Source organism: Amphiura filiformis, chromosome 12 (genome assembly GCF_039555335.1).
Source record: "Amphiura filiformis chromosome 12, Afil_fr2py, whole genome shotgun sequence".
Taxonomy (NCBI): Eukaryota; Metazoa; Echinodermata; class Ophiuroidea; order Amphilepidida; family Amphiuridae; genus Amphiura; species Amphiura filiformis.
Genome location: NC_092639.1, coordinates 52408537 through 52432037, shown reverse-complemented (window position 1 = coordinate 52432037; position 23501 = coordinate 52408537). Strand labels below are relative to the sequence as shown.

Below are 23501 nucleotides of genomic sequence, written 5' to 3'. Positions count from 1 at the left end.
GACCTATTTTGCATTAATGATTTTCCTGATTAATAATTTAATGCACAATTCAAAGTGAAATCGATTCCTTCAAAAATCTGTGGCAAAAACGCAACAAAATTGAACCCTGGTTTGGCCTGCGGGTTTAGTTTCCGAGATTTTTCAGATTTTGGCGGCCGATCAGTTCCCAAGACCCCCTTTTGGCCAGTCAATCAGTTCCCAAGACCCCCCCTTTTTGACCGGCCAATCAGTTCCCTAGACCCTCCTTTTTGGCTGGCCGATCAGTTCCTTAGACCTCAAGTTCGAAACTGGCGGTGGCACACCCCTACCAAAAAAAAATTCGAGTGCCCCCGGGAGCCGAATCTGGTCTAAAAGTCCGATTCACACTCCACATCGCAACATCTCGCGATGCTGTGATTTTTTTTACACCGCAGCATCGCGCGATGAAATTTAGATGTATATATATCGCTATCACGACTGAAAATATTGCATGCTGTCCATTCTTCCATGAATGCAAACCTTGATTTTCAAGCAGCCAATCACAAGCGTCCACGGTCGCGATATCGCAAGAGAGCGAAAAGGTTGATCAAAAGTTCAACTCTCATCGCCGCGCGACGGGCGCCAGAACCTAGCTCAGAGAGTTTTATCACGTGATTGAATCGGACTGCAAATGAATTACGTGGTGACGCGGTTACACGTCTATCGTCATTGAACCAGCACCTCCCTGATTGAACTACACCAACTCGTCGAGCTTAAAACAGGTATTTATCATTTAATTAATATCTTAATATTTTCTAAAAAACCCGTAAAACTGAAGAATATTATAGAGAAATTACATTTTTAAAATGTAAGTCATCACTGCTAGCAAATGATAACAAACCACTGTGAAATTTTGTAGAATTGAAAAGTCATTCTTAAAATCATGATATACGATTTCTGTCTTTGTTTTAATTTTCTATTCGTTCATGATAAAAGTCACGGGTCTAATTAGTCAATTTATGATAGCAATTGCAATGTTTTCCTGTAAATAACGAATTTGGCTTCTTTTTATAGGATTTTTTAAAATGTAAGTTGGGACCTCAACAGGGCCGTCGTCAAATTCTGCACACTAGAGTGGTTTCACATGTTAATGTGCAGCTTTATCTAGTATTTTGTTTGGTGAAATCTGTTTCTTTCTTCTTAAGGGCTAGGATAGCGACGTTTTCACGTATTTTTTGTGGGACCTGAGAGCACATCAGACATATCGAAGTGCATTTTGAATACGAGGAATATCCGTCTGATATCAAATAATTTAGATTTTTTGAAATTCGCGATATAATACACATTTTATGGCAAATGATTAAAAATTGATATTTTTTTAAATTTAACAGTCCTCGAGGTAAATTGTATAAATCTAATGATATGTTCTTAAAGTGTATGTGGCTGGGATGAAAAGTTAAAAGTTCTCTTAAACATTAATGTTTTTGGAAATCCAAAATGGTAATGCAAAATTTAAATCTTTATCAACTTCAGCATAATGTTGCATGATATCAAAAATCTGGGATAGTCGAGTCCTGTGTCTTTCTGTGTAAACGAATCGTCATGCACCACTAAACCAGATTTCTCTACAGAAAGTTCAACATGTTACATTTTCAATGGATATGACCCATACCCGGGACCCATTCTCGGATTGCACATAATGCAATAATACTATTGCTAATGACAATAACATTCGTTGTTAAAGGTGCAACTATTTCAACATGTTGCGATTTGGTAGTTAACAGCATCTTGCGAATGGTAGTGAGCTTTTGCAAGAATTGCATCAATCATTTCATAGCGAGTGTGTTGAAGAATTCAAATATCACAGATAGGCCTATACTGTTGAGTAATATGTTAGCTTATGTTGTAAAGAGGGCTGAAACAACAAAACTTTTGTAAAACGTAGATAACTCACTCACAACAAAATCAAGCACGTTTTCAAATGATTTGTAGAATGAACTTTTGCAAAGCATCAAAGTGCTATTTTCCAATAATAATATATTGATTTAGATAATAAAAATCGATATTTTTTTTGGGTTGCTTCGACCAACAATACCTATGGAATGATTAATATGACTTGTCACAGTACAATATGAGCACACAAGTTTCCCTGTCCTAGTCTTAGGGTCCCTGGAATATGGCCAGGGGTGCATGAATATGGACAAAAGCTTGAAAGGGTTTTCAGCTCAATTATCTGCTGAACCACCTAAGGTGGTTTGCTTTTTCAACTTTATGGCACGATAAAAAATTAAAAAATTGAGCTGCAGGCTTTCAAAATTTTCCTCTATACACGAGGGTGGATCAGTATGTAATGAGAGTTGACCTTTGACCCCATTTATATTGAATATTTGGATGGAATTTCTTATGATCCTATAACAATAGTTGAATAACAGTTGTATTTAATTACGGTTTCAAATATTTTCTAGGGAGACTCCCGTTTTAATGTTTGGGGATTAGTCAACAGAAATGGCAGAATTTCATGTTTGCTATTGTTGGCAATATCAAAATGTTTATAGAAAGAAAAACCTTGTTATTGCCAAAAATAACACATATATATTTGACACAAATTAGGGGCTGTGCAATAATTATGAGCCCTGGGGAGGGTAAAATTGGGGGGCAAGATATTTTGGGCGCGCCGAAAGGGGTGGGCAAGCAATTTTTGGCAAGCCGAGAGGGGGGGCAAGCGATTTTTGGCACACATTCATGGGACGCCTAAAACGCTCTAAATAGGCTTAGGAAAACAGTACGGAAACGCTTAAATATGCAAATTTTCCTGCTCGCTGCGCAACAGGTAGGGGGGCCTATATAGATCATTTAAGGTTTGTAAATTGGGATCCCAAAAATTTGGCATGCGCAAGGGGGGGGGCAAAGAATTTTTGGCGGGCCTAGGGGGGGCAAGCGATTTTGGCAGGCCGAGAAGGGGGGGGCAAGCGATTTTTGGCGAGCCGTTTGGAAATTTTAACCCCCCGGGCTCATAATTATTGCACAGCCCCTTAGGCTAATGAAAGTCGATTCCTATAGTTTCCCGTTACCCTACTCCGCTCAAAACCAATTGCTTCCCAAATATTTCATTATTTTGAATAAAATGTTGATTTCTAACAAACTTTAACATACCAATAAATAATTGTGGTTTTAAATATATCATAAATCTCTTTCTGTTGATTTTCAGGGATTTTTCTTTGCAGTAGGAGGCTAGGAGCATGGTATATGGTTAACTTAATAATGATTTAATAATGAATACCTACTCACTTCTCTTTCCCGCACTTTTTGATCTGCTCTGATCTCATCCCGCAAAAAAAATTGTGAAAATTTTGATAATAGTTGTACAATCACCTTCATGTGGTTGTAAACTACATCTGTAAACTACAAACTGTGATTTATCACATGTATACATGGGTATTTATTGGTTTACACCTGTAACAGATGCAATAATGAAATGGTATGAAATAATGAATAGGCCTATGCCTAATGAAAAATGAAATGGTCACCTACACAGTCATTAAAAATGTAACCGGAAACTATGAATTGACTTTCATTGGCCTTATAAGGGAACAACCAAAAGTTCGATGAAGCCCTATAAACGAAAGTCCTTTCGTTAGAAGGCTAACCCCCTCCCCCTCCCCTCTAACGTAAGTGACAAATATCGAAAATTCCAACCCGTATTCATATAGGATACAGGGCCGTCGCTATGGTGCATGGGGTTGTGGAGGGGTGTGACAAGCTAGGTTATTGGAAGAAACGAATAATGCATTCTATATATTTTAAAATATTTTTCTTCGTTATCTTTTTGGCACGAAAAAAAAGCACTTGCTGGATTTTCAAATAAAAAAGAAGAATCTGGTATCAAACACAAAACGTTTTCGACATCATTCGCCACCAAGGTTAGAAAAGGTTGCTATATAGAAAACCTTTAAATGTCGGGTTATATAAAGGGTATATAAAGGGTAAAAAACGTTTTCATATTAAACATTTAAAACATTTTTGATAACCTCCTGCAAATATTCTAACATAATGTTCTTAAAAAAATATTTTACAATAACATTTTGAAAACATTTTAGAAATAGTTTTGTATAGTGTGTTTTCATACAAAACGTTTTAAGACTGGGGGTCTGGATCAATTCAGCAATGTGCGGACAAAGCCAAAAATAAAGGTTCATGGAATTTGCCTAAATCTTGTGATAGGAAAGGTATTTGGGTCTAATGATTTTGTAACTTGATCAAAAATTCGAAAATCCCTTGTTGCCATGGTAACGGTTCTTTGAAGATTGCCACAGGGAAAGTTCATTTTTTCAATTTTACAGTTCGAAAAAGACACATTTTTCTAGCTAGCATTAATGAAATTGCTAGAAGTATGGAACAATTTAAATTGCTGCTGATAAATACCTATGTATTAGACGTTACAAAAATAGTATTGCCAGTTTTCTCACCCACCTAGAATATTGTGTAATATGCAATGCAAAATCCCCTTTTTGCAATTTTTTTCATTAGTAAAAGTGGTATAACTTTGAAATTCAATAACTCTCAAGAAGAAGTTTGCTGATTAAAGTCAGGGGTTGGATGAGAATGACTATGAATGGGGATGATCAACCAACCAATAAAAAAATTGGGGTCTTTACCCCATAAAGAAGTTTTACTTTGAAGAAAGTTCGCTATTTTCGATAAAAATGAGCTAATTACATAGCACTTTCACAGTATAAAAAATCCTTTATTGGCTTGTGATTTGCAAATAACATACCCAGAATAGTTCATTGACCCATCATAACCATTAGTTATCATTTATTTAAGTAATTTTCACTTAGTAAACTGCCAGTGACCCCTCCCCCAGCCATATGGTTTAATGCATGAAAAATGTGCAAAGTTGGGCGCAAAATTGTTACCATGGGCATTAATTTCTTGGTGGTGGTTATCTGTCTTTTACAATCTCTACTCTTCCTAAACAATGGATAAATCGATTATAACTATTGAAACCAAATAAAACACATTATATTTCAGTTGGTCACTACTCTGGAGTAGGCTAGGGGTTTTCCATGTATAATAATCATTTCTACTTCTTATTTAGGCCTATATTCACTACTGGACTCATTGATTGACTTTATCTGAAATACCTCACCAATAATCTAAATATGGTTTAAACATAATAAGAATGTGATAATTTCGTGGATTTATAATATTAAAGTCCTTTTTACCAGTTGTTTCTACCTTATCTGGGGTTTTATAGCAATAACAGCAACTGACATACCAAGTAACATTTTTCTTTGTTTTATACAATGTTATCTATAAATCTAGTTCTAAGACTGCATGATACTGAAAACAAATCTCAAATGTAAGAAAGATCAAACATTGTACAAAACAATAGAAAAAAGTTTATAAAAACATGGGGTACTGGACAATGCACTTGAATTATTGTTTTTAAAATGCAATGTCACATTTTTTTTAAAAGTTAAATGTGGACATGGTGAAACCATTGCCAACCCATCATAAAGTGATGCTCAAGTCTTTACTTTGTGTAGATTGTTGTTAGAATTATAAACGGAGTCGCTCATGTGTGGGATTTTCTAATGAGATCATGAACAGTGGCTGACAGATGTCTGTGAGAGTTTTGATGCTGACACTGCTAAGTTTGTCATCTTGTACTCTAAATAATCTATTTGTCCCCAAATTTAAGTAATAGGAGTAATGGGATGATAAAGTTCTGGTTTCTGCACCGTTTGCTTTAGGCACTCTTGATATACCATTGTATCTGCAGGATCTGCAAGTTCATCATTGATCTCTCGGAAAAAAACTACTTGTGTGTTGTGGGGTCAGATACTCGTCTCAGATGTAGGCCTGCTAAACATGCTAAATGCCCTCTTGTTGCTATTTTACATCCGCCAAAAACGCATTTGCTTAGCAACAGCAGAAGGGTCTCTCTATTCCCAGCCCGGATTCCCAGTGACCTCTCCATGCTCATACCCATCAATAATAAATTCTTTCTGCTTCTTGGAAATTGGGTTTGTTTGTTTCTTGCTGACTATAGGTTAAATACCACTAATTATGTATTACAATTATGCTAAATGCCCTCTTGTTGCTATTTTACATCCGCCAAAAAACGCATTTGCTTAGCAACAGCAGAAGGGTCTCTCTATTCCCAGCCCGGATTCCCAGTGACCTCTCCATGCTCATACCCATCAATAATAAATTCTTTCTGCTTCTTGGAAATTGGGTTTGTTTGTTTCTTGCTGACTATAGGTAATACCACTAATTATGTATTACACGGGGTTCAATGGCAAAATGGCTAATTTCGGGTGGACGTTTCTCATATTCAGAACTCTCACAGTTAAATGCCACTAATATCAGGTGAAACTATATGATTTAGATGCCAAATGATCAAAAACTCAACATAGGTTGACCTGAGACTTTTCTTGTTTTAACGCACTGAACCGTAAACACCTCAAAATGGCAGTGCGCACTCGAAGCTGAAAGTTACAATATGGTAGGGCGAATATTTACTAACAACCGTAGCCGTGCGCATGAATTTTGGTACTATTACAACAAAAATGTCATATAATGAGAGAAATATATACCATTTTGAAGCATCAAACCCTAAAAAGTACTTTTTTGGCTATATTACTTGGTCAATTTCAGCGATTTTAAAGCAGTCTTTTCAGATGCCATGCAAACAAATAGTTACTCGTCGTATTTCCATGTATCGCCCAGGCCTATTAGTGGTATATAACCTTTAGGGCCAATTCATGACCTAATCATATCTCTGATTCAGAAAGAATGCATTGCTGTCCGTTTGTATTTCCTCTTATCTTGGCTAGAAGGCTTTTTAATTTTGATGTTTGTAATTTTGTCATATTTTCCTGACTGAATAAGAGCTACTAGCGTCAATGCTTCAATGCTTTATGTATGTCGATGTACATGTTTCCTTGGGTAACTGAATAGCGTTTGCAATACCTCTTGAATCCACCGTAGCTAGTAGATTCATCTACTGAAGATAAAGCTTCACATACTTCCTATTGCTGATTGGTGTTCTCGTAGAATTGGTGAACACTGTTGATTGTACTGGGTTAGTACTAGTAGCTGCCTGATGTTAAAAGCAGCACATAGTTCATGATGTTGATGATTTTCAAAAGTTTCGTGGTTAACATTTTCTGATGTTGAATTCCCTGAAGATCCATCTGCTGGAGATGAAACTTTACATGCTTCCTGATGTTGAGGGCTAAGCTTAAAACTTCCAAACGGCGTGCCAAAAAGAATTGCTTGCCCCTTCCGGCCTGCCAACAAATCTTTGCCCCCCCCCCGCACATGACATATGTTTGAGTTCCCAATTTGCAAACCTTATAATAATGGTCTAGATATACATGTATAATGCAAGCGTAGTGAGCAAAGAATTTGGCATATTTGAACATTTCTGCACTGTTTTTCTAAGCCCTTATCAGAGCGTGTCTGTAGTATAGTCTGCCCCGTAAATGTGCTCCAATGTCCATTGCCACCACCTAGCTTGCAGTGGCAAACAAAACCCCGGCTGGCCAAATCATTATTGCACAGCCCCTGATTGGTGTTCTCGTAGAGTTGGTGAACTCTGTTGTTTGTACCGGGTATCTAGCTGTCTGATGCTAAAAGCAGTGGCAAACTTACAAAAACCTGGGCAAATCAGATGTCGTTTACCGGTATATTGACACTACCCTGTGAGCTCCTCTGCGACGGCTAGGAACCATGGTATAGGTGCATTTGACCTGCCAAACATTGCTCCCCCCTTTTGGGGTTGCCAAAAATTCTTGGACACCCTCCCCCCCCCCATAATTACCCTTCCTACAGGGCTTATCATTATTGCACAGCCCCTGATTGGTGTTCTCGTAAAGTTGGTGAACTTTGTTGTTTGTACTGGGTAGCTAGCTGTCTGATGCTAAAAGCAACCTGTCAAGCGCTGCCCTCTATCTGTATTTGAATAGTGCTGCGATCTGACTAATCTGCTTAACATGCTTAAAAGGCATGTATGTATAATATAGCTTGTTTGTACCATTTAAAACTGAGACTCAAATTTAAGAAGTCACTTAATCTTTTCATCAATAGAAATATATTCAATAATTATTTCATTACGGTTATTTAAACACAATCCTTTTAAGCGTAACTTGTCTTTTTTGCCATAAATTCCTCTTAAAAATACACATTTTTTCAAAAACTTGGTACTTTTAAAAGCCAGAACTTCTTTAGAAGTTGAGACCCCAATTTTTGAAACTATATATCTGTCAGCAAGGGTTCACTCTAGCTATGCCACCATACAATTACAAAATATCAACTTCTTCTTTACAGTTACACCCCTTCAATGTTGGGGTAAAATGACATTTACAATTTTGGCCCAAAAATGTGTTTTTTCTACTTAAAATTAAAGGATCTTTTAAAAGAGTGACAAGCTCTTTCTTTATTTGCAAGGACTACCAAAGCATGCCCCTATCTGAAGAAAAAAATTAAAAAATTATATCACATCTTATATATTTGTGGCATTCGACCAAACTTTGCCCTTTTTCAAAAATGAAAATTGTAAATTTTGGTCATTTTCGACTAATATTTGTTTTGTCCGTTACCATGCCAACAGGCCAAATGCAACTTTTTTAATGTCATTTTTAAAATGTCCCCCCTAAACCCTTTCCATGCTAAAAGAATCAAGGATTTCTATTTTTTTGAGTTTGTCCACATATTTAAAATTTTGCTTGACGGTAACAGACCCCTAAAACGTTTTCATGACCAATATATAACCATTTGCAAGATGATTAATATCCTGCATATTAAAATAACTGATTTACTATATACTTTGATCAGCTCGTAATCGGCGGGCCTTATAACAGCGCGGATTAATATCTATATATTTTATTTCGAAAATTATCTTGTGATATCTTGTCAGAAGCATCACAAACTATTCATTCAAGTCCGATACGTTGTCTATTACTTTAACAAGCACAATAGAGACCAGATAGTTCAACCATGACACGTTTAATGTCATGATGTGGGTCTACTTTTCGGCGTAATGATAAAAGTCTAACAATTCCCGCCGATTACGAGCTGATCAGACTGTAGAATATATAGTTCTTATACCATGAAAAATATTTAAAATATTTTATCATATTGATTAAATGTGACCAAATTCCGGGCAATAAACTGACCTATTTTTTGGAATTTCTCTTCAGTTCGTATAGAGCTGATATACCACTTGTGTTAATCGTGACCTTTTTCAGTCGCAATTCCCAGATATCGAAGTTTCCTGATATAACCCGACATTTCAATGTTATTAAAACGTTTTTACCAAAACCAAAAAACCAAACCAGATATAACATGCTTAAATCGTTTTAAAAACGTTTTGTGTTTGCTTGGACAGCTGTTTTAAAAATGAACTTATGACGTTGCGGGTTGCGAGTACTGCATTCCATATTGGTTTGAAATCATTTTGAAGATACCACTGCAGTAAAATGTCAATATCGTACTTCGGAAAATACTAAAATTTGAAAATGATATATCAAATCCTTAAAAAAAGATCAACTTTGACCGATGTTTTAACTATACTTTTTTACTAACGTAATCGGACTTTCTGACCCCCTCCCCCACTAACGAAAGGACTTTCGTTTATAGGGCTTCATCGAACTTTTGGGTTGTTCCCTAATAAAAGTAAACTAAAACCTTTCCAGTCCGACAAAAATGGTTATATGAGCTGCACGTCTGTGGTCTACTATAGTCTACTACTCCAAAAAGCTGCAGCACTCTCCATACTTTAATTCCCGAGAAAATCTAAAATATACAGCAATATCTCATTTCAGCCTCTTAGTTCCCTAAAAAAAATCATTTTCAACCAGTGACTGTAGACCATTGATTTTATGCTAATACTGTTACGTAATCAAGTGTGCGATGTAATTTTTACATGTATTGTTTGAAAGGTACAGTGTTTATGTGACCATAGAAAAATGCCATGAAAATAATCCATTATGTGGTTACAAGTCAACTCTCATTAAATTACTGACCGCCCTTCGTATTCGCCGGCGGGATATTGCATTGTGGGAAGGAATTTAAAAAACACAAATTGACTCCGACTACTGTACAGCAGTGGACGCCGTTCACCAGTATTTCTAAAAGGCTGCTAGAATAAGAAAAAAAATTAATGCTATTTTCTTGCACATGCTGAGGAAGCCCGATTACCTTTTTAAAATAGCCGAGTGGGAGGGGTTTCAATTAAATATTTTAAAAACTGAAGCATCATAATGTATAAAAAAATATTTGAATATTAACTGTACATCATATTTGACGATTCGTGATACCCAATGGTGCTACAGTTTATGTGGTTTAGAAAGCAGAGAATTTTATTTCAATTTTATATACGCCAAAATATTTTCTGAATTTAGTGGAAATTAACACTGAATTGATGGTGAAAATTTTATGTAAAATTTACGTAGGTCCCCACTAAAAATTACCGTTTCGTCTTTATGGGAATCTAATCTCCAATATCTGGAAGAAACTTTTGGGGACCCACGTGGACTTCTCCTATAAAATGCAAAAATCCAGACCGTGTATAGACGAATCCAATTTCACGCATTCCTACACCTCAATGGCAGCCATAGCTGGGTCCCCGTCGGGTCCATCTCATCTAAAATGTGAAATGATGCGGCCTTGAAGGGGATTTTAAACTGCATTCTATCACCCGTGTTACATGTAGACAAAAGAATGATGACAGTTTATACAACACAAAAGAATCTAACATCGATTTTTAAGCTGCTTTAATCTACCCAATTGGGCAGTCACAACACCAGTTTCGCGGTTGAGAGAAACGAGACGAGACGACTGTTGGAATATTTTTGGACTTGTCTAAGGCATTTGATACAATTGATCACAATATTCTCCTTCACAAACTAGAACACTATGGCCTTCGTGGCATTGTCTTAGACTGGTTCAGAAGTTATTTAAGTAACAGGAAACAATATGTATCTTATAATTGCCATTCATCAGAATTGAAAAATGTAATTTGCGGAGTTCCGCAAGGATCTATTCTCGGCCCTCTTTTATTTATACTATATATAAATGATATAACTAATACATCTAATATACTTGATTTCATCCTCTTTGCAGATGATACAACAATTTTATATTCACATGAAAACATAGAAAAGCAAGTCAATCTTATAAACAAAGAACTAGAGGAAGTGAGCAATTGGTTCAGAGCAAATAAATTGTCTGTTAATGCCAGTAAAACAAATTACATGATACTAGGAACGCCAAATATGACACAAATTAATGATCTGAGAATCATACTTAACTACACTACCTTAGAAAGAGTACAACAAACCAAGTTTCTTGGTGTGTTAATAGATGAATGTCTCACTTGGAAAAGCCACATAGATTGTATTTCAAAAACAGTGTCAAGAAATGTTGGTGTCATGACCAAACTAAAACATTATGTACCAGAACGTATTTTACATACCCTTTATTGTACTTTGATAATGCCCTATCTTAATTATGGAATACTTGTATGGGGGATACCTGTAAAACTTACTTAAGTAAATTAATGAAACTCCAAAAGTGGGCTATAAGAACGATAGCAAACAGTCACTACAGAGAACATACAGGACCGTTGTTTGCAAACTATAACATCTTAACTATCGAAGATATGTACACACTAGATTTGGGTACATTCATGTACAAGTATTCTATTAATGAACTCCCTCTTATATTTAATAATTATTTTTCCAAACGCTCTGATGTACATAACTACAAGACAAGACATGTAAACGACTTAAATTTGACTAAAAACAAAAAGTTTTTTCTGATCACGCAATCCGTACTAAAGGCCCCATCCTTTGGAATTCACTAGGTATTTTTGTGAAAAACTCCAGATCTATTAAACATTTCCGTTATCAATTAAAAGAAATGTTAATCTCAAAATATACTTAATATATTATCTTTGAGCACCGTCCTTGTCTTGTCTTTTGGTTAGTGATTCCTTTTTATGTGATGTTTGATTGATTTTTTTGTATAAATGTTATTTGTAACTTTATAATTTCTAGGGGGAGGCGATATATCTGGCCTTATTGGCCTTCTAGCCTCTTCCTCCATAATGTGTTGTTTTCTGTAAATTTTTAATTTGATTGTTTTTGTGAATGTCAGTTTTTTATGGAAATAAAATGAATATGAATATGAATATGAATATGAATATGCTGCGGGGACCCGGTAATGGCCGACCAAATCCTGACCATGACTTGGCTTGTTGGATTCGCCTATTGTAAGGCCTACACGAAAAATGGTAGGCTCCAATATACTGACACATGTATATAGGAGTAGTAGCCCGTGCAGCGCGCGGCGAGTCAAAATCGATATAAATGTATTGTGCAATGTACATGTATGAGAGGCCCATTTATTGTCGGATTTCTGTATGTAGAACACGCAGTTATTAACAATTGAGCGCTATTAATACACATTAATGTTTTTAAGCAAATAAAATTCCAAAATATGGCACGTTTTCTGTCTTTGCTTGTCACGTGGTAAGCTTATGTTGAAGTTGCGATTATATGTTCAAAAACGTTTCAAGATGGATACCAACAATTAACATGATTAAGTCATGTGGCCGAGCGGTCTAAGGCGCTAGGCTCATTCAGAATTCACGATAGCGGTGCGGCGCGGCGTGAGTTCGAGCCCCACCTCTGCCGAACTAAATTTCCAAAAAATTCATATTATGTTAGGGAAATGTGGCTGGGAGAATTTATGTATGACGAAGAGTGGTGTGGACTCCGACAAAGTATTAACCCTAAATCCACGTATTGCCTTCTTGTATTCACAATGCAGTTGACACAAACAGGAGACAGATATTGCATGTGAATATTTTAACTACTAGTCATCTAGTGAAGCTGAATCTGTGTCTGACACCTACCATAAACCATGTCGGTACGTACAATCGGCAACTACAGTTTGATCAGCTCGTAATCGGCGGGGCTTATAACATCGCGGATTAATATATTTTATATTAGAGAATTGTCTTATGACATCTCGCCAGAAGTATTACAAATTATTAATTGAAGTCCTGTACTTTGTCTTTAACACGCAAAATATAGACCAGGCAGATATCACTCTTAAAGTCATAATGTACGATCTATAATTATGAATTTGGTTAATTTTTATCAAACCTGATTTTTTGGCATATTTGTAATGTTTACACATGTCACAACTTGCACCTAAATGGAATCAGCCAAATTTCTTGTGTTTGTAGGTAAACAGAGCAAAGTTCGACATAATATAAAGTCATAATTGACTTTATGTCCTCCCATAGAACTGCGTGTTAAACGGCCAAAATAACAAGCAGTGTTTCTTTCACTTTACCTCGTTATTTCAGCTCAAAATTAACAGAAACCATTCCCGATACTTATTACTAGTATTATTTCAGCATTTTGAGTATATAATGACAAATTTAAAATTTGAAGGAAATCGTACATTAAGCCTTTACTTTTCGGCGCAGTGATAAAAGCCTAATAATTCCCGCCGATTACGAGCTGTTTAAAGTATTATGCATCTCTATTTTGGTTCGCCTCAAGTTCGGTAGTGAAGTTGGTGCGTATTAAAGGTGCTGGTCACACTATCGAATCGCGCACATAGATATTTTATCATTATATATGGGGCGCAACAGTGTAAAAGTATTGACGTCACTTCCAAACTTGAGGTGAACCAATATCGATATGTAAGACCTCTGCATTTTTTCAGGTTTATTTTGTCAATTTTTGATTGCGAGTAACCAGTGGTAACTATGAATATGTTTCACAAAAATTGAAGGTACATGTAATTTCAAAGTCATCAGGGCCAGTGGTCATCTGTGCTAACTCACCATCGCGTGGGGAATATACTTACCAACCGCTGTATTTTTAAAGGGAGAAGCCAAAGAAAGTTGGTTGTCCATTTCGGGTGCAGCCCGTCACTCAGACCCGGTAGTTAGAAGACCCGCTATTCAGAAAACCCATTATTTAGAAGGCCCGCTAGTCAGAATTTTCTGAGTAGCGGGCCTTCTGAATAACGGACTTTCTGAATAGTGGGCTTTTTGTTGAATTTTATGTAAAAGTCCCACTACTCAGAATTTTCTGACTAGCGGGCCTTCTGACTAGCGGATTTTCTGGCTAGCGGGCTGTATCCGTTAGAAGACCCGCTACTCAAAATGCCCACTATCCAGACTTTTGACTAGTGGGCTGTTTTAACCCTAACCCCGAACCCTGGCCCAACCCTAACCCCAACCCTAACCCCTAACCCTAACTTCTGAGAACTGGGTTTTCTGAGTGGCGGGTTGTCTGAATAGAGGGTGTGCAAAGGACCCGTTAATCAGAAGGCCCGCTACTCAGAAAAATACCCGCTATTCAGAAAATATTTTCTGAGTAGCGGGCCTTCTGATTAACGGGTTTTCTGATTAGCGGGCCTTCTGGTTAGCGGGACATTTTAAATGAAAACAAGCCCACTATTCAGAATTTGACGGTTTTCTGGATAGTGGGCCTTCTGAGAAGCGGGTCTGAGTGACGGTTCCCCGTCCGTTTCGTGGTTCAACATTATTCAAGTAGTGTAAAGAGCTGCCGACCATTTCCGTAAATGACCCAGCCGGGCGTTTTGGGAACCGGAAATATGGCCATGATGGCAATGGCGGCCAAAGAGTCTCCCTCTTCCTTCAAAAAGGCAGGGGCGATATATTTTGTTCACTTTGCCTCCTTCCGCACCACATACATGGGTATAAGGGGAGAAAATAAATAATATCAAGATATCGTGTTTTAGTCAGAGTTTAGTTTTAGGGGTATTAATTGTTGACAAATTTTCTATGCAATTGTGTCCAAACTATAGTTATGAAATTCTCTGCAAAACCAATTCACATTCAATGGTGAATGTGTAAAACATGTTAACGAAATTGAAATCTGTTTGCAGGCACCGCCTCAACAAGGGTACCCACCTCAACAGGGCTATCCACCACCTCAACAGGGTTATCCACCACCTCAACAGGGCTATTCACCACCTCAACAGGGATACCCACCCAATCAACAGCCGGGAGTAGTTATCGTAAATAATCAGCAGCAAGCGGCTCCTGCTCCTCAGCAAGTCCAGGTGACAACTATTGTTAACCAACAACAAAAGTAAGTACATATCGAGGGGTTAGTGCAACAAAGGGCTATCTACAAATTGGGCATTTCGAGATATGAGCAAAAACGTTTGCAGATAGCCCAGATGCAGATAGTACTTTGTTGCTCTATAAACATCAGAGACTCCCTGCATTGCATACACAAACTCTATGGACGGTGCAGGCAGCCCTTTGTTGCACTAAACAAAATAGCACTTTTGCTCCGGACGTCTGATTTTGAAATCCATGTAATTTAAGTACAAATTTCAATGCAGATAGCCCTTTGTGGCCAGAATATTTCCAGTGTTCATAGGATTATTTTGGTACCAAAACCTTAATATCGCCAAAAATGCAGCTAGCCCTCAGTTTGTTGCACAAACCCTCTACGTGCATGACATGCAGTGCAGCAGGGAAGTCAATAAATTATGGGAAGAGCGAGTGGAAGAAACGATTGAAGAATATGTATCCCAGCCCATTTTCTTAAATCCACTTACTAGAAGTAGGCGCCATTTTGCTTCCTATGATGTTATTTACGTGCCGTATATTTATACGTGCCGTTATGGTATAGATGGAAGTATCTCAGAGCCTTTCAAAGTAACAACTGGAGTGCTTCAGGGTGATATGTTGGACGGGGTGTTGGCACCATTCCTGTTCATTATCCTGGTAGACTACCTTCTGAAGAAATCAACTTCTGGAACTGACGCTGGAATTGTTACCTATTCCCACGTTGGTCAAGGTCAAGGAGGTTTCCTGCTAGGATGCTGAATTTTGCTGGTGATATTGCCCTGTTGGAATCGTCCATAGACCGAGCCCAGTCGCAGCTTACTAGGACTACAAATGCAGAAGCAGCAGATCGAGACGTTGTCATCACACAGAATATAAATTATGACTGCAACCTGTAACGACCATCAACCACGTCACAGACTACAAGTACTCAGTTTCTAAAATGGGCTCTAGTGTTGGAGACCTAAATAGAACGAAAGCACTAGCCTGGACAGCTTTCTGGAAACTGAAACGCCTTTGGAGAAGCCCATCCCTACCAATCGAAGCTAATCGAAACAAAAATCAAACTGTTTGAAACAACCTGTGTTACTGTCTTTCTGTACATGTGCGAGTCATGGGTAATCATCAAGGACAAGAAAAACAAGATCAATGCCTTTAGTACAGAGTCATGTTAAACATCAAGCGTGAGTTCGGATTCCAAATGAAACCATCTACAATCTGACCAACACCACTCCACTGGTTGCCAGAGTCAAGATTCATCAACTCAAATTTCTCGACCATATCCTGCGTCTTGAAGACGACGAGCCTTTGACAGAAGATGCCCGTTATTATATTCCACCACATGGGAAGAGGAAACGGGGACGTAGTCCAGCACCTCCTGGGAGATCACTGCAATCGTGCAGTCTATAACTTAACTTGGTTAGTCATATTTTGATGACATTCATATTAAATTAAGGCTAAATGTTCCTTAGCATGATGATACACAGATGTGAAAGTGGACTAACAGACATCTACTCTGTCTCTCATGTTTTTATCTGTAGGGATCGTGTCAATCATTGCCTGCACTGTTGTATCACCATTTTCTTCTTTCCATGGGTATTCATTTGGTGTTGTTTGGTAAGTACCTGGTATAATAATATCCCAAATTTTCTATGCCAAATGAAATCCGACAGTGACCAAGGTGACGCAAATCTGTAATTTGCGATATTTTCCAGAAGGATTCAGGCTATAAATGACCCTCTGTGACCTTTCAAATATAGCATACGGTCGATGAGTCTGTTACGGCTACGTCATACCCTCTGGAATAATGCATTGTGGGATATTGTCTATAGCCTATGACAGGTCAATTTTACCAAAACGGTCATTAAAAATCTTTGTAAAGTTAACCTATTCTTACGCAAATCTTATGTTTTATGTTTTTCATACAGGGGTGTCTGTATTTCTTTTGAAAATCGGTCAAAATGCACTCTTTGACCCAGACAATTATAAATAGAATAATTCAACACAACCTTCAACAACAAATTTTTGAACAAAACTGTGTAAAGAATTACGCGGCGTCAAGGATTTTTCGGGGGCATTGGGCATGGGGAAAAATTGAATTTCAGAAGGGAAAAATCAATAAATTTTGCACACAATTGCCGCAAAAAGTAGTGCCGCCGCGCCACTGCTTTCAGAGTCATGCCGCTGCCGCACAGCGGTGTGCCGCGGCGCTCAGCACGATGAAGCGTCATGCCGCTCAGCGGCAGCGGCAAGCGACATAAACATGATGAAGTATGAAAACAGCATAATTCTGATTTATGATACATTACAGGTTTAGCCATCTAGTAGGCCTATATACTTCCATGGTTTACCTGAGCCTACCGTATTATTGAGTGATACATACAGGTTCATTAAAATCAACGCTTCACGAAGCCGTTCTTCTAAGACCATATTTATTTATTCAATTTACGTTTATTTATTTGTCTTTCTTTTTTTAAATTAATTAATTAATTTTTTTTTTTTTGGGGGGCTTTCTAGTTATGAAAAAACACTCAATTCACTATATTCCTTTCTTTTTTGATTTGATACAGTGTTGTAAGTATGGCTGTTAATTGCATTCATCGTTTGACCTATTTCAACAAAGACAGGCTGATTTACTCCATGATCCAACTGACATAGCTGCAGTGGTTTTCCTACAAAAAGATGAGAGATCTTTGTGAAACCAACTATACAAAGCCTCTCATCTTCTCTGGAGATGGGTAACTTCAACTACTGTACAACTGTACAACATTTTTATGAATATTGTTGTGTTTTGTTGATTTTGAACTTTCACCAGTTCGTTGGATTTTACATATTTGTAGCTTTAGGCTTCTTTACATATACACAGAATGAATATATCCCGGGGGTCTCTCCCTGGTATACGGGGATGTGCCACGGGTTTTAGGGTACCTTTTCAGCGATTTTGGTATGGGTAGGTTTTCAGTGAAGACCAATATGCGCCTAATTTAGTGCATTTTGGTCAAAGTGCCATTAAAATCGCCCAAATAGGGCAAATTTGTGTGATTTTTGGGTGCTTTTTGTTGAAAATTGGTATAGGCCTTACTGATGGGTAGCTGAAAAACTGCAAAAAGTTGATATATAGAAAGTCAGCATCCGAAAGTCTATGTGGCAGATCCCCGTACAATAATGACGAAAACGTTTTGTGTTCGCTGGGTAAGGATGGAATGAATTATGTATTTACCCATGTGATGTACTGGGCTATTCCAGTTAAAATTCATACACCCCCTATGGAAGATGACCTTTATAATCTTCACACAGGGAGTGTGAATTTCAAATGGGGCTACGTGAAAGGGTGACTCCAATTCAAATCCACAACCCTTGTTTGGAAGAATAAGATCATGTCTTCTATAGGGTGTATGGATTTCAACCGGAATAGCCCATTGTTATTCACTCAGTGGCGGCACCAGGTTTTACATTTTTGGCCTAAAAAGTGGAAATTTTCCTTGATTTTTTATTTTGACCAGGGGGAAAACGCCCAAAATTTGGGGTCATCTGGAACACACCCCTGGTGCCGCAATTGTATTTTACAGGTTTTGTATCATCAACTCATTGTACTGTTGTAATAAAGGGACATTGCATTGTATTTTTAGGGATATAAGGAAGGCATTCATAAAGAATCGAATGCATTCAAGTATTTTATTTTATATGATCAACTCAGTGTAATTAAAAGAAATTTTTATGTTAATTAATTTAAGGTCGTACTACACCCCTGATAAATTTTGCGCCTAATTTTGCATTTTTCTCAAACAAATAACTACACACTGGTAACAAAAGATATGTATATTATAGGGGCAAGGAACTCATTATTACTTCACTGATATTTGATTCAAGACAAGTGGTTCATTATATATATATATGTTAAGAAATGAGGTATAGCGGTACCTCTTTTCTTATCATAACTACGTTACATACCGCTTGTCTTGAGTCACTGAAATTCCAATGTAGTAACTGGGTTCCTTGCCCCTATAATGTAGATAACTTTTGTTACCAGTGTGTTATTATTTTTTTGAGAGAAATGCAAAAACAAATTTATCAAGGGATGTAGTACCAATTGTATAAAGATTGTGTATCTCAAACTGTTCGTCATGTAAAATGAACTTAAATTCATTTTACATGACGAACAATTTGAGACCTTTTTCATTGAAATCAGAGCACTTTTAGTTTTTGACTCCTGTGTGGCCATAAAAACTGAACGCCCCCAATTTTGACCATTCTGCTTTTCAGGCTGCTTTTAACTCAAGAACAGTGGCGCTAATATGTCAAACTATACTTTTTCTGAATCGTTATGACCAGAGGAATACTGTGGCGTGGTTTTTGACAAAATAGAATTTCGTTCTGGTATACCAGAACGAAATTCAAATTTGACGATATTTTTGCTAAACGAATTATAAATCTGCAAGAAATAATTGGTAGATAAACATTTTTGGTCGAAGCAGCAAAAAAATGTAGTTCACAGCATCTTGCGAATGGTAGTGAGCTTTAGCAAAAATTGCATTGCTCAATTAATAGCGAGCGTGTAGAAGAATTCAAATATCATAGATATACTTTTGTAGGTCCTGTGGTTCTTGAGTTATGTTGTAAAGAGGGCTGAAACAACAACACTTTTGTAAAACGTACATAACTCATTAACAACAATAAATTAAGCAAGTTTTCAAAGTATATGATTTGTAGAATGAGTTTTTGCAAAACACCAAGTGTTATTTTTCAATAATATATTGATTCAGATAATGAAAATCGATTTTTTTTTCTTGGCTGCTTCGACGGTCGACCAACAATTCCTCTTCTCCCCTTCTATGTCATTATTTTCTGATACTTAACTTTTCATCCATTGGCATTGGCCTATTATATATACTAATTAGGCATTTACTACTTGTATAAACCTATATTGTTTACATTTGTTACGTGTGTTGTTTTGTAGAATTAAGAATAAAATTCTTTTTTTTCTTTTTTTTTTTTACAAATTTTGTTACAGCGTGTTTGTTTTTTGGTTATATGTTGAAGGTTCGCTATGTCGAACTGCTATTCTTGGTTCGCTATGTCGGATATAAAAAACTTCGCTATTTGTCGAAGGTCCGCTATGTCCAATATGAAATAAGGTTCGCCATGTCGAAAATAAAATAAGATTCGCTATGTAGAATATGAAACTGTGTTTGCTAGGGTTAGGGCTATAGGGCTAGAGTTAAGGCTAGTGATAAGACATGACCATACGGTTATGTTCCCCGGAAAGACCCCCTTTTTGGATTTCACAGCTCCGAACGACCCCTTAAATTTGACCAAAATGAAGCTCCGAAAGACCCTTAATTTGTAAAGTTCCAGCTCTTAAAGAACCCCTAAATTAACTAGGCCCTATTCCTCACATTTCTGGGTTTTTCCTCAGGTGATTATCAACTAGTGACCCTTAATTTTACCAGTTCACAGTTCCAAAAGACCCCCTTTTACCCGTACGGCATCAGCTTCCAAAGACCCACCACCTCAAATTCCGGGTGAGCATATGCCTACCCACCAGCAATTTATCCCGGGCAATTTATATCCAAAAACTGTATTATTCGTTCTCTGTATTTTGAATTGTGTGGCAGATGCAGCGAATGACATAGACCTCACAGTCAGTTCCCATCAGGGTAACGCCTGGCTGAATGTATACACCCTAACCAGGGCCTCGTGGGAGAACAGTGTCTGACATTGGATGATTCATCCAAGGTAACGGGCCAATATAAATGATGCATGCTCTGACATTTTGTCAACATTTAAAGACACCGCCATTTCTATTCTATCTTTTATTTCTTTATGGTGGCGCCATACTACCGAATTTCTTACGAACGAAGTAGTCCTACATGTACCAATAATTGTATCTGGTTTAGTGATTAGCGCACGTTAAAGTTGCTATTAATGTATTTTTTCCCAACAACGAAGTTGCACCATGATTGTGCGTTTTGGGGATTTGGACAACTTGATACCCATTTAGGACGACGGTACTAGAGTTATGTTCAAAACCTGTTCATCCACTAGTACGAAATTGGTATTGTAGTTAAAACACATCCCAGAAAGTTAATAATCCCCCTTATTAAGAGGCAATAACCATTTAGGAGAAATTTGCTATTATAGTAGTTTTTCCAACACCTGAATGCCCATAGGACAAAGTTGCTATTATAGTAGTTTTTCCAACACCTGGATGTCCATTCATGACAAAGTTGCTATTATAGTAGTTTTTCCAATACCTGGATGTCCATTCAGGACAAAGTTGCTATTATAGTAGTTTTTCCAACACCTGGATGTCCATTCAGGACAAAGTTGCTATTATAGTAGTTTTTCCAATACCTGGATGTCCATTCAGGACACAGTTGCTATTATAGTAGTTTTTCCAACACCTGGATGTCCATTCAGGACAAACTTGCTATTTGAGTATAGTTTTTCCAACACATGTATGCCTATGTCCATTATGACAAATTGGTATTTAGTAGTTTTTCCAACATCTTCATTGGCATCAAGCTGCTATATATTATTAAACTATTGTTTTATATAAAATTGGACCAATTGAGCCCATATTTGGTCGAGATAATATTGGACGAGACCAATAAATATTGGGCGTAAAGCATCCAATTTAATCATTATTATGTTTAGATCAACTATTTTCACACACTTGGATTCATCAAAACATAATAATGCCAACGGCTGGGTGCCCTGGCACTATAATAGGACTAAATTGCCGTTAGAGTACTTTTTCCAACAAAGGAGCGTACATTTAGGATAAAGATAGTTCATATTAATAATATAAATGTTACGTGACATGTGAAAGTCAATTTTTAGTTGAAGACTTTGTGTATTTAAACAATAAAGAACATAAAAATTTGAGTGGTAAATCGGTTCATAACTCAAACACAACAATATTGGAGGCAATGTTTATCGGGCCAATGCACCAAATGTTTTCATTTTTCGAATGTATGGCTAAAAATAATACTACATGTATATCTCAAAGCCCGTAGCAGTTGCGAAATGAATGCGCAATGCGGGTTTTTTTTTAATAGAAATAATTAAGGCTGTGGGCGTGACTCAGTCGATCATGAGATTCATAACTACGTGTGATACCATTGAAAACGAGGCTCTCCGATTGCAAAAGATATAATGCTCATTGCTAAATCAACAAGGCCTTGTCGGAAACCCGGGGGGGGGGGCACTTCAATTTGAAATGGATATAGGTGTAGGGCTGGCACTTTCGCACTAAGGGGCATTCGGTGAGAGCAAAATGTAAAAAATATGGGGTCTTTGGGTGAGAACATAACCTTTTTTTAATGGAATCTTTGGGTGAGAACCGAAACAGCGCCTCAGAAACCTCAAAAATCGAATTTCTAGTTATAAATGGCTTCAAATGTCTTTGTTTTTTCAAAATAAGTAACAAAATCAGTGGTAAATGAAAGTTGCTGTTCAAATGGAACTTGTACCGCAAGGGTCTTTGGGTGACAGATCAAATGGAAAAATAGGGGTCTTCGGGTGACAGAGCATGTGTTCGTAAAAAAATATGGGGTCTTTGGGTGACAGCGGTGCTGAAAAAGGGGTCTTAACAGCCCTACATACGCGTCACCTCCAAAGTTGGAGTGCCCCCCCCCCGGGGGTCGGAATCCCCCATTATTTTTCCCTAAAATGAAATTTTCATCCATTCGTGAAATATTATGTGTGAGAAATTAGACAGGACGCTGGGTAACATGCAATTTATTCCAAGCTTTGGAAGCCCTGAGTTCAAAAATGTTTTGAATGTTATTAAAACGAATGACAAGGCGTGACTCAATCGTACGGAAGCTTAAAAGTGCCACCGTAATCTGTAATAAAGTCGAGATAATTATCCCGGTAAGCCGACTTCCTAGTGGTGAGAAGATGAGATAACAAGATCCTGGTTCTGGTCAAGTCGACTTCTTTGTGACCAGAAGATGAGATAACAAGATCCTGGATATGGTCAAGTCGACTTCCTAAGTGACCAGAAGATGAGATAACAAGATCCTGGATATGGTCAAGTCGACTTCCTTGTGACCAGAAGATGAGATAACAAGATCCTGGACCTGATCAAGTCAACTTACTAGTGACGAAAAGATGAGATTACAAGATCCTGGTTCTGGTCAAGTCGACTTCCTAGTGACCAGAAGATGAGATAACAAGATCCTGGATCTGGTCAAATCGACTTCCTAGTGACCAGAAGATGATATAACAAGATCCTGGATCTGGTCAACTCGACTTCCTTGTGACCAGAAGATGAGATAACACGATTCTTGATCTGGTCAAATCGACTTCCTTGTGACCAGAATATGAGATAACAAGATCCTGGATCTGGTCAAGTCGACTTCCTAAGTGACCAGAAGATGAGATAACAAGATCCTGG

At 37.5% G+C, this 23501-nt stretch overlaps 1 protein-coding gene across 1 annotated transcript; it reads left to right on the top strand.

Moving 5' to 3' along the window:
• Positions 1–618: 618 nt before the first annotated feature.
• On the top strand, positions 619–21985 carry LOC140166384 (uncharacterized). Its single transcript, XM_072189834.1, has 5 exons — positions 619–736; positions 12799–12900; positions 14905–15110; positions 16639–16714; positions 17668–21985. Exons 2-5 carry the CDS (start codon positions 12895–12897, stop codon positions 17686–17688), a joined length of 309 nt encoding a protein of 102 aa, XP_072045935.1. The 5' UTR covers positions 619–736; positions 12799–12894; the 3' UTR covers positions 17689–21985.
• The last annotated feature ends 1516 nt before the right edge of the window (positions 21986–23501 follow it).

Excerpts from the sequence above, each read along its gene's own strand:
- LOC140166384 (XM_072189834.1), top strand. Across the intron at positions 15,111-16,638 it reads ATTGTTAACCAACAACAAAA|GGATCGTGTCAATCATTGCC; the intron begins GTAAGTACATAT and ends TTTTATCTGTAG. Across the intron at positions 16,715-17,667 it reads TATTCATTTGGTGTTGTTTG|TGTTGTAAGTATGGCTGTTA; the intron begins GTAAGTACCTGG and ends GATTTGATACAG.